The 15,607-nt window shown below is 45.8% G+C and overlaps 1 protein-coding gene across 1 annotated transcript in view; it reads right to left on the reverse strand.

The window, feature by feature from the left end:
- Positions 1-13,633: 13,633 nt before the first annotated feature.
- The window catches only part of prkx (protein kinase X-linked), a 34,972-nt gene continuing 32,998 nt past the window's right edge, over positions 13,634-15,607 (reverse strand). Inside the window, exons 6-8 of the mRNA XM_015957810.3 lie at positions 14,899-14,956; positions 14,431-14,508; positions 13,634-14,280 (exon numbers count right to left, since the gene is read on the reverse strand). Of these exons, the coding sequence (XP_015813296.1) occupies positions 14,155-14,280; positions 14,431-14,508; positions 14,899-14,956 (262 nt within the window). The 3' untranslated portion in view covers positions 13,634-14,154. The remainder of the gene's footprint in view (positions 14,281-14,430; positions 14,509-14,898; positions 14,957-15,607) is intronic.

Genomic DNA, 15,607 nt, shown 5'->3' on the forward strand with positions numbered 1-15,607 from the left:
GCCTTCATCGCTCAGCCTACAGGGAGTGGACTACAAAGGAAACCCAAGTAGGACTTATCTGGCAACCTTTAAGTTCACCATTATTACAGTTGAGTGGTAAAATGCCACAAAAACACACTCAGCTGCTACCTTATACGTTTCCCTGATGATCTTATTTCTTTGTAAAAGAAGCTCTGACGAAAAAAACTGGAAAACTCACTCGCTCACCTCCCCGACTCACCTGTGCTACTCTCCCGTTTCCTGCCTCCTTGACTGTCTGGATTCCATCCACCTCATCTTGCATTGCAGAGAAAACTATTTGTTAGAGCCAGACTGTCCCTTTGCTCTCTCTCCTCTGTCTCCAACCGCTCCAGTAAAACCTTTTCAGCTGCTTTTAATCAACTTTGTTCACCTCTCCAGTTCCTGGATTCAGTTGGCTTTGTGTCTTTTTTATTCAGCCAAAAGAGACACGTGAACAGCACGATGGGGAGCTGCGTGAGGAAAATAATGAACTTTTTTCTGTTTTCACTGATATTATGGTACTCATGCAGGACGGAAACCAATACCACTCGTCACCTTGACTCTAACCTAGGAGAGAAAACTGAAGGCGTCATGGAATGAGGCTAGATTTATGCGTCTCACTGAGAGAGCATTCAGACGTTTTCAGAGAGAGAGCTTTCTGAATGCTCTGTGAAATTCCTACAATCTCTTTTAAACTCAACACGGGTCTTTTCACTTTCTGCTGGATTTGTTCCTGCTCTCTCAGATATCTCAGATGAGAGTCAAATATGAGTGTTTCAGTAAACTCTGTGGCAGTTACAGGCTGATCTTGATCCTTGGGTTTCTTCCCTTGACTGGATTCTGGGGCTGTATCCTAATGAAGAGTGGTGAGCTACTTGACCTGCTAATAAAATGTGTCTGCTGGCTCACAGAACTGCCTGAGGCTATTGAGAAGAACCACCTGGAGCAGTTTAGCTGCCTGCCAGCAGCTGGAAATCTGTATCAAACATAAAAACTAATTACATGGATGTGAAAGGCTTCTTGTAAAGTAGAAACACATACGTACATCAAATGGTATGTGCCATAAACCTGAATATACAGAGTGGTGAGATAAATGTCCCTGTGATAGATTTTAGTTTACAACAGTTAAAAGCATTTATAAACAAACCACAGCAATTATAGTTCTCTGTTCTCAACATACCAGAGGTACCAGGCCCTCTGATACGGGCTGTATGACCGGTGTCAGAGTCGGACTCCACCAAGGCGGTCCTTTGTCACAGATTCTCTTCATTAAATTTGTGGTCTGGATTTCTAGGCACTGCCAAAGTTTTGAGAGGATCTGCTTTGGTGGCCTAATGATCTGGGGTCTCATTTATAAAACGTTGCGTAGAAATCCTTACTAAACCTGTACTTAAGCTCAGCAAAAAAATGTACTTACGTCAAGTATGTATGTGACCTATAATACATGGAGTACGCACAGCTTCATGTAATCTCCACTTTATAAATCAGAAACTATCTAGAAAAGTTCTCAGGTGTATTTTGATCACATCCTGCCCTCAACACGCCCACTTTCTGCCATAAATGGTCAGTGCAAAGTGCCTTGTGGATCTCATGCATACATAAGCCTGCTCGATGCAGCATTTCATCATTAACGATGGCGACCGCAGATCAAGGCAGATCAAGGCAGATCAAGGAAGCGCTATTTCACCGAAGCAGAAATTGAGGTACTTGTGGGTGAGGTGGAGAAATGAAAGGAAGTACTTTTGCAAAACAAATAAGAGAAAATCCATGGAGTGGCACAGCGTTGCTGAAGCCATCAATGTTGTGAGTTCTTCAGAGAGATCTGTGGCGGATATTAAAAAAATGGTCCGACTGAGATTCGATCCCCAGACTTCCTGGTGAGACTCACGTGCTAACCAGTCAGCCAAACAGAGATCTCCCTTGTTCAAGTAGCAGGGCACATGATCAATCGGGTCACAGTGACAGGACGCTCACACTGTCACAGACGCATGACATTCTGTCTCAATCTGTCCCCCTGCTGATATTCTGCATTCCGTATTCTGCGCTTCAGGCTGTGTGTATGTGTGTGTGTGTGTGTGTGTGTGTGTGTGTGTGTGTGTGTGTGTGTGTGTGTGTGTGTATGTGTGTGTGTGTGCGTGTGGGGGGTCTTGTTCTGTGTGAAAACGAAGCAGTACAAGTGATAATGCTGCAGGATTTCATAATTTCATCCTTCTCAGCAGCGGCACTGCAGGTGCTCTCCATGTCCAACATGTGCGTAAGCCAGGTCCTTAGTCAACTTAAAGTTGTGCACATTTTTCCGCTAAGTTTTCTTTTATAAATGCCAAAGTTTGCATGGAAAGTTGCTTACGCAGTTTTCCAACCCCGTTTTGTGTGTATAGCTTGATAAATGAGACCCCTGGTCTCTGCTTGTTGCAGATGATGTGATACTGTTGGCTTCATCTGGAGCAGTTTACAGCCGAGTGTGAAGCAGCTGGGACGTGAATCAGCTCTTCTAAATCTGAGCCCATTGTCTTGAGTCAGAAAAGGGTAGAATGCCTTCTCCAAGTCAGGAATGAGGTCCTGCCTCGAGTGGAGGAGTTCAGTATCTCTAGGTCTTGTTCACGAGTGAGGGAAAGCTGGAGAGCGAGATCGATAGGTGGACTGGTGCTGCGCTCTGTCGTGGTGAAGAGAGAAAGCTCTCAATTTACCAGTCGATCTACGTTCCTACCCTCACCTATGGTCACGAGCTTTGGGTAGTGACCGAAAGAACGAGATTGCAGATACAAGCGGCCAAAATGATTTTTTGCTGCAGGGTGTCTGGGCTCTCCCTTAAGCCAGGCGGACACTGTGTGACTTTTTTACTCGTAGCACTCAGCTTCAGCTCAAACTGCACGACTTCCTCACAGAGCAAATCTCACGACTCGTGCTCACACTATACGACCCAGTTCTCGAATGCCACCTGACTGCTCACGCTGCATGTCTGGTAGCAACACATCGGACCAACAAATAGGCTAAAAAGAGCCATTTTTACACAACACGATGACTGTTTTTGTGTTATAGATGTCTGCTGTCCTTCAGGAGTGCTGTAGGAGGACACACAGTGATTTATGGGGGTTGGATGAGGAAGTTGAAAGGAAAAATAAATCTATCAGTTTAATTTGACATAAACACGGCAAACACGCTTTTTTGACAATCCTTGTCATTGTGTGTGAAACAAAAGTGTATGAATAAAAATGAACGATGTGGAAAATAGCTGGTGAGCCGTGCTGACGTTTGCTCATGTGGTTCTGGTACTTTTTGGGTCGCCGCTGTTCGCAGCGCTGCTGCAGCAGTGCGATACCCTCACGAGGGACAAACAAAATATCAAACATGCCAGAAATTTGTGCAAGCTTACGATTGCTTATTGGAAGCTGATCACGTTGTGTTAATCGCTTCTTGTAACCCCTGTATACATCCACGCTCTATACCCCGTATACGCTCAGCACAAAACTCGCCCCGATCTCGTAGATTCTTGCACAAGAGGAAAATCGGCTCAAAAAATTAAAAAAGTTGTACAGTGTACGCCCGACTTTAGAGATAGGGTGAGAAGCTTGGTGATCCAGGAGGGGCTTAGAGTTGATCCGCTACTCCTCCACATCAAGAAGATCCAGTTGAGGTGGCTCGGGCATTTAGTTAGGATGCCTCCTGGACGCCTCCCTGGTGAGGTTTTCCGGGCACATCCAACCAGTAGGAGACCTAAATAAACACCCAAGACACGCTGGAGGGACTATGTTTCACGGCTGGCCATGGAACGCCATAGGATTTCCCTGGAGGAGCTGACCCAAGTGTCTGGGGAGAGGGAAGTCTGGGCCTCTCTGCTTGCGCTGCTGCCCCTGCAACCCGACTCCAGATAAGCATAAGAAAATGGATGGATGTTCCCAACATAATCACAGAAAAATGTCGATGGTGATCAACCAGTCTTGCGATGGCCATGGCGATGACGATCAGCCACATTGACTCCATGTCTCCATTGGCTGTAATTCCCAGCTGGTACTTTCATCCAGGATGCGAATGGACAAGGAGCAGGACAGGTTTTCTCTGAACATCTGCTCACAGTAAAGCCACCTAGCTACGAACTAGTGATGTGTCGGTCGCGAACGAACCGGCTCTAAGAGCCGGCTCTTTGAAGTGAACGACGGGAGCTGGCTCGTCATTGAGAGCCGTCCCCTCCCCCTCCCCCCCTGCCTTGGTGAAAGCTACAGGCGATTGGTCAACATGTGTACCTGTGTGTCCAGACTGTCCACACACAGAGCAGTAGGGGCAGGGAAGAGGGAGGATCATACTCAGACAGACACACATCAGAGCACATGCGGGTGGAGGGAGACGAGAGGGAATGAGGAGGAGAAAAAAGGCGAGCGAGAGAGAGAAGAGTGCGACGAAGACGGTGACAAAATGAGCGCCAGCAGTAGGGAAGCGGAGATTTCTTAAAGTGTTCAGTTATTAAATCCATAGAAATGATAAAGATTTCTTATATTGCTTTTTTTACATTAGTAAATTATTTTACATATAGTTTAGCATTATTTTGGTTATAAATGTACTCTACGCAACAGAAAATCTGAGGAGCCACTTGGGAGCCAAAAGGGCCGGCTCTTTTTGGTGAGCTGAGCCAAAAGAACCGGCTCTCTAAAAAGAGCCGGAATTCCCATCACTACTACGAACTCTGTTTTAGTGATAAAACCCATAAACCTACTGGATGTGTGATTACAATCTCTGAATGCAAATATATACGACTCCACACTGAAGCGCCACACTGTGCATTGTAATGTACTGGGAGGTGTGAAAACACAGCAACTGTAAATATCTCTGCTGTCTAGGGTTTCCAGTGTGAATGGGTGAAACAGATGACCGCATTCTGAGAAGACTTCAGCTAAAGTTTCATGGGAGAACACCTGTTTCTGTCCAGGAAGGCATTTGGTTGTCTCACCAGTAAAAGATGTCATCACAGCTGGATTCTCTCAGCATGTGGTGCTATTGTTGTCGTTGTGGTCTGATTCTTTTGCGGTCCCTCGTAGCAAGATAACGCAAATGAAACAGCTTGCAGAGGTATTCCCATACTGGTTGGGCCTCATGGGGCCAGCACTACCAGGAACTAGGACTTCAGGTATTAGACACGTCTGCTCATTCGACTAATCTCCTCCCACTGGAGTACAGTCCTGTGAGCAGCACAGACTCTCCTGGGTATGAGCCAGCCTTTCTATTTCCTCAGCTGGGGATGTGGAACTCAGCCAGACCCAATGTCTCCATCAGCAGAGGCATGTGTCTCCAGACAATAATGTTCAGTGATCCATGACAGCTCATACAGTCATAGATTGTAAAATAACACCCTCTGCGTAGCTGCTGCTTGTGTATGCAGTCGAAGAGTTTGGAGCCACTATTTAGTTAATAATTACACCTAAAGCAAAAGAGTGAGGGTGTGAGTTTACCTCCATCTGTGATTATTAAAAAAAAACTGACAAGGAAACCCTGGTGTCAGTGTAACAGATGGGGTGATAAAACTGCTGTCAGTTTTATTGTCTCAACTCTGATTTTACTGACGGACCCGAGTTCCAGGAGCTACGTTCACTCTGGTGGTTAAAAAATTGACAGTTGCACAAAGTAAAGTGAATAAAATGAAGAAAAGTCGAAAAGGTTTGACTGTCTGCTGATATTTTTGTCAAAAAAAAAGTACAAATGAAACAAAGAAAAAAGAATATTGTGCAAAAGTCATTTTATTTCAGGGTAACGCTTGCAGGTCCTCTTAATAATGGTAGTGCATTTTTGATGCACATATTACAAAAGCAGTTCAGTGTAGTTAACTTAGTCATTCAAATTATTCTAGTGTGTGTGTGTGTGTGTGTGTGTGTGTGTGTGTGTGTGTGTGTGTGTGTGTGTGTGTGAGGAGACACATTTAGTTCTAGTAACACCTGGGCTCCCAAGGCCTGTTCTGACAGGATGGACGTTACGGGACCCTTAAGGATTCCAGTTGGACGTTTGGAGGATTATTTAGGAGGATTGGAATGAACAAACTGATTTCAGTGGTGAAGGGTTTAATGAGTGAGTGAACCCACTTCCAAGGATGAACTCTGCTAACTTTAAAAATCAGCTGCTCTAAATAAGCATGAAGGTCAGAGAGGAGCTCTAGGATGGACGCGAATAAAGGAACTGTAATGTAATATAGAGGCCCTTTTCCGGTCGAGAACCATGATCTCAGACTTGGAGGTGCTGATCCTCATCCCAGCCGCTTCACACTCGGCTGCGAACCTCCCCAGCAAAAGCTGTAGGTCAGAGCCTGATGAAGCTAGGAGGACCACATGATCCGCATTAAGCAGAGAAGAGATTCTCCTGCCACCAAACTCCACACCCTCAACACCACGACGGCGCCTAGAAATCCTGTTCATAAACATTATGAACAGGACCGGTGACAAAGGGCAGTCCTGGTGGAGTCCAACCCTCACTGGTAACAGGTCCGACTTACTGCCGGCTATGCGGAAAGTCACATTGATCCGATTGATCATGCGTGTGAGTGTGACAGGACACTCACACTGTTCACACATCGTTAGTTTTAGAAATCTGGCTGAAAATGTGAGGAGACCGAGCAGTTTTCTGGCTCTGCAGACACACCAATATTTGGAGCATTATAGCCCCGCACTGATTGGTGGAATGGTGCCATGGTGCAAACGTGACTAACTTGATCTCTGATGAATGTTTAAGGGGAATCCTATAATTCCGCTTCGCAAGTTCGTGAAAAGGCACACCAACATCATTTATGATGGGAGTGGAAGTGTCGAAATATAGACGTTAGCTCTATAAAGGGTTAAGCATGGACTGGAGCAGAAGTAGCTGAAATCCAATATTACCTTGTCTGAGACCAGACTCATCCATTTGGACGAGTAGGAATTAGAAGGAGTTGAGTTATTTTTGTCTTTTTCATAAATAAAGAACGACAGAAGAACTGAAGAAAAGATCTGACTCTGGTCTGCCTGCATTCCAACCATAATCTATAGCTTTGAGATGTAGATCACGACAGATAAAACAACAAAAAGGCTGCAGACCTTTGTTTTTCCATTGGGGGCGGGGCTCAGCATTAGAGCGGGGTTGAGATGTCCTCTGTATCGGTAGTCAGCTGATTACGTTGCCTCCAGGTGACCCCATGGGCAGGACATTATCTTCTCTCTGTTTGACTGAAGCTAGCCTTGACCCTAACCTGAACAGGACTGACTCTTTAGTTTTCTTTTTGGAAAACTAATATCTTAGTGGGAGTAAAGCACAGAAAGCAGTCGTCCACCTCTCTTTACTTCCCTGGAAAGATCCAAACTGCAACACATCTTCATCTGAAGCCTGTGGAGCAAATCAGGCGTACTACTGAGTCAACAAGGAGACGCAACAAGTCCACTGACCTGAATCTGTTAACTGCACACTCAGGAAGATCGTCAGCAGCTGTTCATGTGATGACAGCAAACTGTTGACATCATAGTGTTCCTCTGAGCTGAGTTTGGAAAGCTCATTGGAAGTAATGCAGTCATGGAGTCTGGAAAAGGCCCAGCCCCAAACCACTGAGGCAAGTTCCTGTTCACAGCAGATGTTTTCAGACTAAAGCCTCAGTTATGAATCACTTCACCTCAGTGTCCAGAGACAGGCAGAGAGAGACAGAGAGAGAGAGAGAGAGAGAGAGAGAGAGAGAGAGAGAGAGAGAGAGAGAGAGAGAGAGAGAGAGAGAGAGACAGAGAGAGAGAGAGAGAGAGAGACAGAGAGAGAGAGAGAAAGCTGCTGAATTAGCATGAGCCTTTTATGAATCAGTCTAGTCTCTGAGGATGTGGTGGAGAATCCTGACTCAGCGATTACACCGTCTACCTGTGCAGGTGAGTGTGGTTTATAGAAAGGTTTTTACTTTGTTTTTCTATAACTCTTCAGTGACTGAACTGGTAGATAAACTGAGAGAGCAGTTGAAGAGGTCAACAACCAAGGTGATTGATCGTTGACCTCCCCGAGTCTCAGACCTATAAATTCCCACCTGAACCAAAAAGATAGTCAAAAAGTGGCAAATAAGTCTCATCTGTTCCTCCTCCCAACCATCATGCTCACCTTGATGATGATCATAGATTATATTACAAAGACCAGCAGACTGGATTTGGGCACCAGCTGGCTTTTGTCTGACCAGGATCCAGTTTTAATTCATTCATTAGTTTAATACCTTGATTATCTGTACTTTTATGTTTAAAGGTGTTTTGGTCCTAAGCTGCAGGTTTGTTTTTTTGGTCTAACAATAAAGTTTGAACATTTCAGGGTCCCAAATCTGCTGTCAGAAGATGAAACCTTGTAGGAGTCTTTAGGAGCTTCAGAGGACCACCGAGTGGCAGGGTGTGGTAAGTTAAGCTGATGGTCCTGGTTATGGAGTAGAGATGTTAATAAAGAACACTCAGACAATGATGTCAAGTCAATAAATGCACTTTGGACAGAATGAACAACAACAAAACAACCAAGTTGGGTTATTTTTGGCAAAAGGCAACCATTAGTCAGCCATTCCCAGAGGCTAAGGTCTTTTAATGCCTGTCTTTTTTTTTTTTTTACCGTGTCCTGTCTGGCTGTGAAGCAAGCAGAATTGATGTCTGAATGCTGGTGACAAGCCTTACAGATTTACTCTCAGGTGGAGCATCAAAGCGTCTGCCTTTGATGTCACACCTGATACTTAAAACTTTATTGTTATTGTTGTTGAATGCTTTGTAATTCCGACCAGACACGGAGACAGAGGTGAAAGAGAAAGGGAAAGAAAAGGTGGGGGGGGGAGAGAGAGGGGGGGGGGGGGTCCCACAAAAATAAATAATGAACAAGAGTCTGCTTCTAGACCTGCAGAAAAAAAAAAAAAAAAAAGCAAAAGGACAAAAAAAAGGGACACAACAACAATACAACAAGATCAAGCTATCACTGCGTCAACTTGATGAGGAAATATATAATAAACATTGCTTAAGTGAAGAATCACGATAATAAATCACAGTGCATTAAGTGCCCCCCATAGTCTTAAGACCTGTGTTGAACGTGCCCAAGCCCATACTTTTGAGAGCACCATGTGAGCACCTGTGTGTGTACATGCGCTTGCTTATGTAAGGTTTCTCTATAGGAGCGCCCAACAGAGAGTGTGAGGGACCACAGATCCGCCCCCCAAAGATGCGTAGGAGACGGGGGAGCTCCAAGTCCCAGAGATCCAGGCGCTGCCCCAGAACACAGGAACCCCAAGGAGACTGCAACCAGAAAGGCCCCCGCCCCCCTCGAGAGGCACAGAGGATCGCCCCGGGGGCCACAACCAGCAGCCGGCAGAGTCCCGGGAGATATCAGCGGCAAGCCCACAGGCCCGCCCGCAGCCTCCCACCCCCTAGCCGGCCGAGCCCGGGACCCAGCGACCCGGGACCCAGGGGCGACCACCCCCGCCGGGGACCCAGCTGAGCCCAGGGACCCAGACCCCACCAGGCAGCCACCGGGATTGATCAGGCTGCCAAAATCTTAAACCCCCAGACCCGGTTGCCACGAACACTCAGGCAGACCATGGCACAACCCCTCACACCAGGTGTGGCAGGGGGAGGGGGGACGAAGATCTATATCATCAAGAGAAGTCCCAGGAGAAGGGAGGAGTCAAAGGCCCCACCTGACATCTACAGTCATACACAAACACAGTCACACACTCCCTCCCTCATGCTCACACATACACATACAACCAAAGACTTACAAAAATGCACGCCAGACACCCACTCATGCTCCCCATACACACCCTATTCACTCTGGTCCCGGTACTGCTACACATTGGGTACAACCATCACCGGTAACCAGAGTTTGACCCTTTCTGCTGGGGTGCTGATGAGCAGGCTCCCCCGCCCAACGCTGAGCACAGCAACGCACCACCCCAGACCCCAACCAGACGGCCAGATCTCCCTCCTAGCCTCCAGCCCCGGAAGCCAAGCAACAACAGAGGCAGTCCTAAGCTGCAGGTTTGTTTTTTTGGTCTAACAACAAAGTTTGAACATTTCAGGGTCCCAAATCTGCTGTCATAAGATGAAACCTTGTAGGAGTCTTTAGGAGCTTCAGAGGACCACCGAGTGGCAGGGTGTGGTAAGTTAAGCTGATGGTCCTGGTTATGGAGTAGAGATGTTAATAAAGAACACTCAGACAATGATGTCAAGTCAATAAACACACTTTGGACAGAATGAACAACAACAAAACAACCAAGTTGGGTCATTTTTGGCAAAAGGCAACCATTAGTCAGCCATTCCCAGAGGCTAAGGTCTTTTAATGCCTGTCAGGATATGCTGCTCGTGTTAACCATACTGTGGTGGTCAGTGCCTCCTCTATGCTGCGGCTCAGGTTAGGGACAACATTCAGTAGTGAAGGAGGTAGCTGGGATATTGGGAGCAGGCTGGAGCCTCTGCCAACAGTTGTTGAAAGAGCCACACTAAAAAGCTGAGAATGGAACATGTCAGGAATCCACTTCACAGCCTCCTGACAGGTCAGAAGGGCAGATGATTGTACTTCAGAATAGAGAAGGTAAGAAGAGCCTTTCTCCTCACAGCTTTTAGACTCGAACACTATCCGATGTGCTTGGCATGTTAGGCTGCAGGTTTTAGAGCTATTTTAGTTTTAAACAGGCTTTTGGAGTCCTGTCTGGTTTTAGGTTTTTCTTTTTTCTCTGTTTCTATGGTTGTGATTCAATGTGGGTGCTACTCGACATTTCTCATTTGGGGATTAATAAATCCCGTCCATCTGTCTGTCTGGCAACAAAAACGAACACCAACAGTCGAACAGATCTGTTTCTCTGAGGGTTAATGTACAGTGGTTCTGATAACCCTGTTCTATAGGCTAAGAGTTAGTTATTACCATAACTCTGCTAGATAAGTGACAGATATCCCCTATTAGTGGGTAGGACAGGGGTGGGGGGTGCCCCCCAGCATCAACCTGTTAGACCAGTAGGCTGGCTCTTGTTTCAGCCCAGAGAGGTATTCGTACTTTTGCTGAACACACACTGGGTCCTTTCTTCAACCTTCTGATGTGAGAATGTGGAAATATTGGAGAACACACTCCTTCACACACTTGTGTGCAGACAGAAAGATGTTATAAGTCGGTGATGACCAACTGCTGCAGAAGCCTTCTCAGTGTGAGGAAGCCAAGTCTCCACCACAACATGTTGGTGATGAGTCGACTGCCTCGTGATTCATAAAGAAGGAGCGATGAAGACTTGGCAGGGCCATAAGTTTAATCCCACATCATTTCTGTAGAGCCAGCCCCTCCTTGGTGGAGTTCTCTGTGATTCCCTTTGAGTCTGGGCCCCTGTGCACCCTCAGCATGGAGGTTTGTGAGGACAGAGAAGCTGAACCAAGCACTACCTGGATGTGTTCCTGACCAGCAGCAAGATGATAGATCTTGTTGCCTTCCTGCTCTAAAACTGGTGGTTAATGTTTCCTTCCACCAGTGCCAAGATGTTTTCTCCAAAAGTACCAAATCCCTCACCAGGCTCCACAGCAGAGCCACTACCAAAGGCCTGAGCCTCGGCTGAGCTCTGTGCCACAGCATAAGGGGGCTACAGGACGATATGCAGAAGAGAAAAACCGCCTCCAAAGGCAGGAGGAGACGCTAAAACTAAAACCCATCAAATAAAATGGTTCAAGGCTGACGAAGCTGGGAAATAAAGTGTCGGGCAAAGATTCAATGAAAAAGGAGGAATGTGAGCGGGAATGGGATGATTTCATTCTGTTGATGTCTCCAGAAGATGTGAGGATGAAGCAGAAATCACATCCAGCTGCTGTGTGGAGCTGATGGAACCGTCAACAAAGTTAGATGCTCCAGAGTGTCACAAACACTAAGAAACGGACTCAGATCCAGACTGTTCAAGACTTACATACTTTTTTTGTGTGAACTTCTTCACCACTCTCTTTATTCTGCTCTCCCCACCTATTCCACCTTCCTCCGGATCCACTGATTTCCCTCTTCCCTATTCACACTCTCTCGCTTTACATTTTTAACACAATTGTCTTTTTTTGCTCGTTTTAAATATTTTTAACCATTTTCTAAATTCTTTTTTATATTTTTACATTTTTTGTTTTTGTGAAGCGCCTCGTGATTTTCATCTTGAGAGGCGCTATAGAAATGATATTCTTCTTCTACAAAGAGTTTCATCTTCAGCATGAGTCGACAGTCAGGTCATTATGTCCCCAGCGGGGAGTGGTGCAGACCCAGCCTACCCTGGACCCTCCTGTAACCTGTCATTAGACCTGTGTAATCAGGCAGGTGAAGAAGAGTGCCCTGTTGTTTGGCTGGGTGGAGGCTTCACCTGGTCAGCTACAGATCCTCCAGGCAGGAATTCCCCCAAGTAAAAAGTACTACGAGTATACTAACTTATGCCAAAACTGAAGTTTGTTGTTACACAATATACTGTATATGTGAACTCCACATTTATTGAAAAGTGTAAAGAAAAGTCACGACTAAGTACATATAAATACCAAGACTCGCACATAAAATATCAAAGTTCATGCTTGCACTTAATTATGTTTTTCTATTACAAAGTACTTGTATTCAGCTTAATATCGCGCAGCACTGCACATCGGGGATCTTGCGGTCCTCATCCACGATAGAGAAATAGCGTCCAGTTCCAAGTTTGACCTGGAGAGACTTGGTGGCTCAGAGAAGAGGAGAAAACACAACTGGATGACACAACACTTGCTGGTGTACATGGAGATGGACTTTGGTTTAAGACTAAACACTGAATCCATAAATATATGTTCCCCTTCTGTTATTAGCAAATGACTTTTATGTTCAATGTACTGTAATGTTGGGGATGACAATTACTGTCCCTTTTAATAAGAACGGCTACAAGATAAAGTAACGGGGGTCTGAAGACTTTCTGTATCCATTGTAAAAATACAGTTGTGTTTATAACGATTTATATGAAAACTGTCCTCCACATAGCTCTAACCACAACATACTCCCTCAGTACTGAATACACTAGTTTATATACATGAAAGTATAATTGAAAGTTAATTTGTTTTAACAAACGCTCCAATTTAGTCCAGACAACTATTTAACCAGTACGCTTTCTAGTTTAGTCCGAGTACATGTAAAGTAGTATACCTGCTATAATTGTACTCATTCAAATGACACTGAAGTCTCCTTCCCAGCTTCCTGGACCCCCTCAGCTTGTTGCTGAGCTCTGACGAAACATGAGCTCTGTTCAGAGAAACTCGGAGACGTTAGTGTTTGAAATGTTTACTGCTGATTGGTGATGATGTCACATCGGGACTCGGTAAGTAAACATGTTGTTGTGACGAGTCGAGACACCGAGGGCTCATGCATAATAAAACAGCTCACAGACGTTGACACGTCAGGAAAACATGGCAACACAGACAAAACGACAGAAGATAGGGGCTTCTTCTGGGACACGTTTCAGTGAAACGGCTGAAGCTCTGATCTAAGGGTGATGGTTTCTACTTGGAAACTGGTCAAAATGTCCATTAGTTCTATGACTGGAGACACAGAGTCCACGCAGGAGAAGTGATCCACTAACCCACAGAAGAACTGAGACTGGAGGTCCTAGTGGAGGACCTTCCTAGAGCAGCAGGTCTGAGGTCTTCAGAGGTCGTTAGGCAAGAATCACTGAAGGTTTCTATTCAAGTCTTTATATTTGAACAAACAGAAGCTGCTGAGATGATAAATACTGACCACAGTGAAGAGGAACATGCATGACCTTTGACCTATCATGATTTGCCTCCCTATGAGTTCATACAGTACGACACCACGCTGTGACTCAACAGTAACACTGAAGGAAGCTGCTGCAGAGACGTGACAGGAAGTAACAGTCCACAGAACCTCAGAGGGTTCCACCAGAACCGCTCTAGTGGGCTCTTCGTGACGGAGACACCTGATGTAAGGCACCTTCCTGTGCTGCTGCTTAAACCGTAAATACAATCAGCTGATTCCCGCAGCAGTCTGGAGTCGTTTACAAAACAAGAGAAAATAGAAAAGGTGCTGATAAAAAAACAACCTGATCCTCGTAGAAAGTAACAGTCGTTTGGGTCCAACGGAACCAGAAGCTTTTGCATAAGAGATAAAAACAACAGTCAGTCAGATAAATAAAAGCATCTGCAAAAGGGTTTCGGGGCTCCACTGGAGTGGACTGAAGGCTCAGAAGCTGCTGAAGGTCTCCAGGTCCTTTGGAGGCACAGGTGGGTCTTTCTTCCAGTCGCTCTCTGGGTAAATGTCGAAGTTAGAGGTGTCGCCCTCGTGAGAGAGTTTGGGAACGATTGGAGGCTGGAACATAAACAGAACGGGACTTAAACCAGATCCTCAACAGGTCAAGTTCAGGTGGAGGTCAGTCAGGTCTGGTTCCAAAAATAAGAGGAAGCAAAGATTGAGACAACGTGGACCACTGTCCTCTGAGGAACGGGAGATGAGACTCACCTTCAGTTTCCTCAGAGGGACGGCTTCCCAGTCTACAGTCTTGAACCAGCGGTGCTTCCTCACATCGTCCGCTCCATTCTGAAACATATCCGACACATCGGAGTCAGAATAACAGAAAAGAGCAGAACCTCATCAAGCAAGTCCACCAGGGAAATGACCTGTCCCCAACAGGAAGTCAGAACACTGGTTAGCTGGTCCCCTTCAGACCCTTTAGCTGATGGAACATGGTGGTGAGTCATCAGTCCCTCACAACTGTTAATGAAGTCCAAGAGACCAACCTATACTGGTCTGCTCTGAACTTTGACCTTTAGTCATCATAGAAACTACTGGTCCATCTGACTCCAAGCTGGTGAATTTTAGAGCAGGGTCTTGGACCGTCCTACTTCTCAGATCTCAGACATCTAAAGTCCCTCTGAATGCCTGAACCATGGAGGACCACTGGACAAACAGGAAGTCTAACTCGCTTACCTTCATGTTGCCAAGTCGTCTGGCTCGATCGATGACTAGGAGTTTCTTGATGAGGTCCCTGAGGGAAGGAGGAAACAGCTGAGTAAGTCCTGATGCGGTGACAGGGACATTCTCCCTAACTGAAGTGTCTCTTCATCAGAATCAAACAAGGTCCAGTAACTGCATGCGGGCCCTTCTGTTGGGTAATTTTTATATTACTCCCATATTACCTCAAAGAAAGTTCAGAGCACACACAGAGGGATTAGATTGATATTTTGGTAAATTGTAATCCTGCCAACAACAAACAACAACAAATAATTTGCAAAGGGTGAGAGAAATCAAATACACACCAGAGACGGAGGTCAGTTTGCTCTCACACTCAGGCAAAGCCTTGGAGCTCCTTTTATTTAGGAAGGCGGACCCAGAAGTTACAGATAAACCCACACACACAATTCTTCAGAACCAGCTGACCGGGGTAACCTAATCAACAGATTGTTGGACCTTCATCTAGTCTCAGGAAGTTACAGATAACAGGAGGGTGATCAAAGAGGTCATTCTTCACCACTCTTAAATGGAAAATAAAATTGATGACCCCCGTTTAAACAAACACCTACACGGTTACATCAATAACCCTGTGACGTCAAAATTAACAACGGTAGTTTCTGCACCTTTACTGTTCCCCTGCTTCAGCCCTCTCCGCCCTCCCCCTGCGCAGCGGTCGCAAACTCAC

This window comes from Nothobranchius furzeri, chromosome 3, assembly GCF_043380555.1.
Source record: "Nothobranchius furzeri strain GRZ-AD chromosome 3, NfurGRZ-RIMD1, whole genome shotgun sequence".
Taxonomy (NCBI): domain Eukaryota; kingdom Metazoa; phylum Chordata; class Actinopteri; order Cyprinodontiformes; family Nothobranchiidae; genus Nothobranchius; species Nothobranchius furzeri.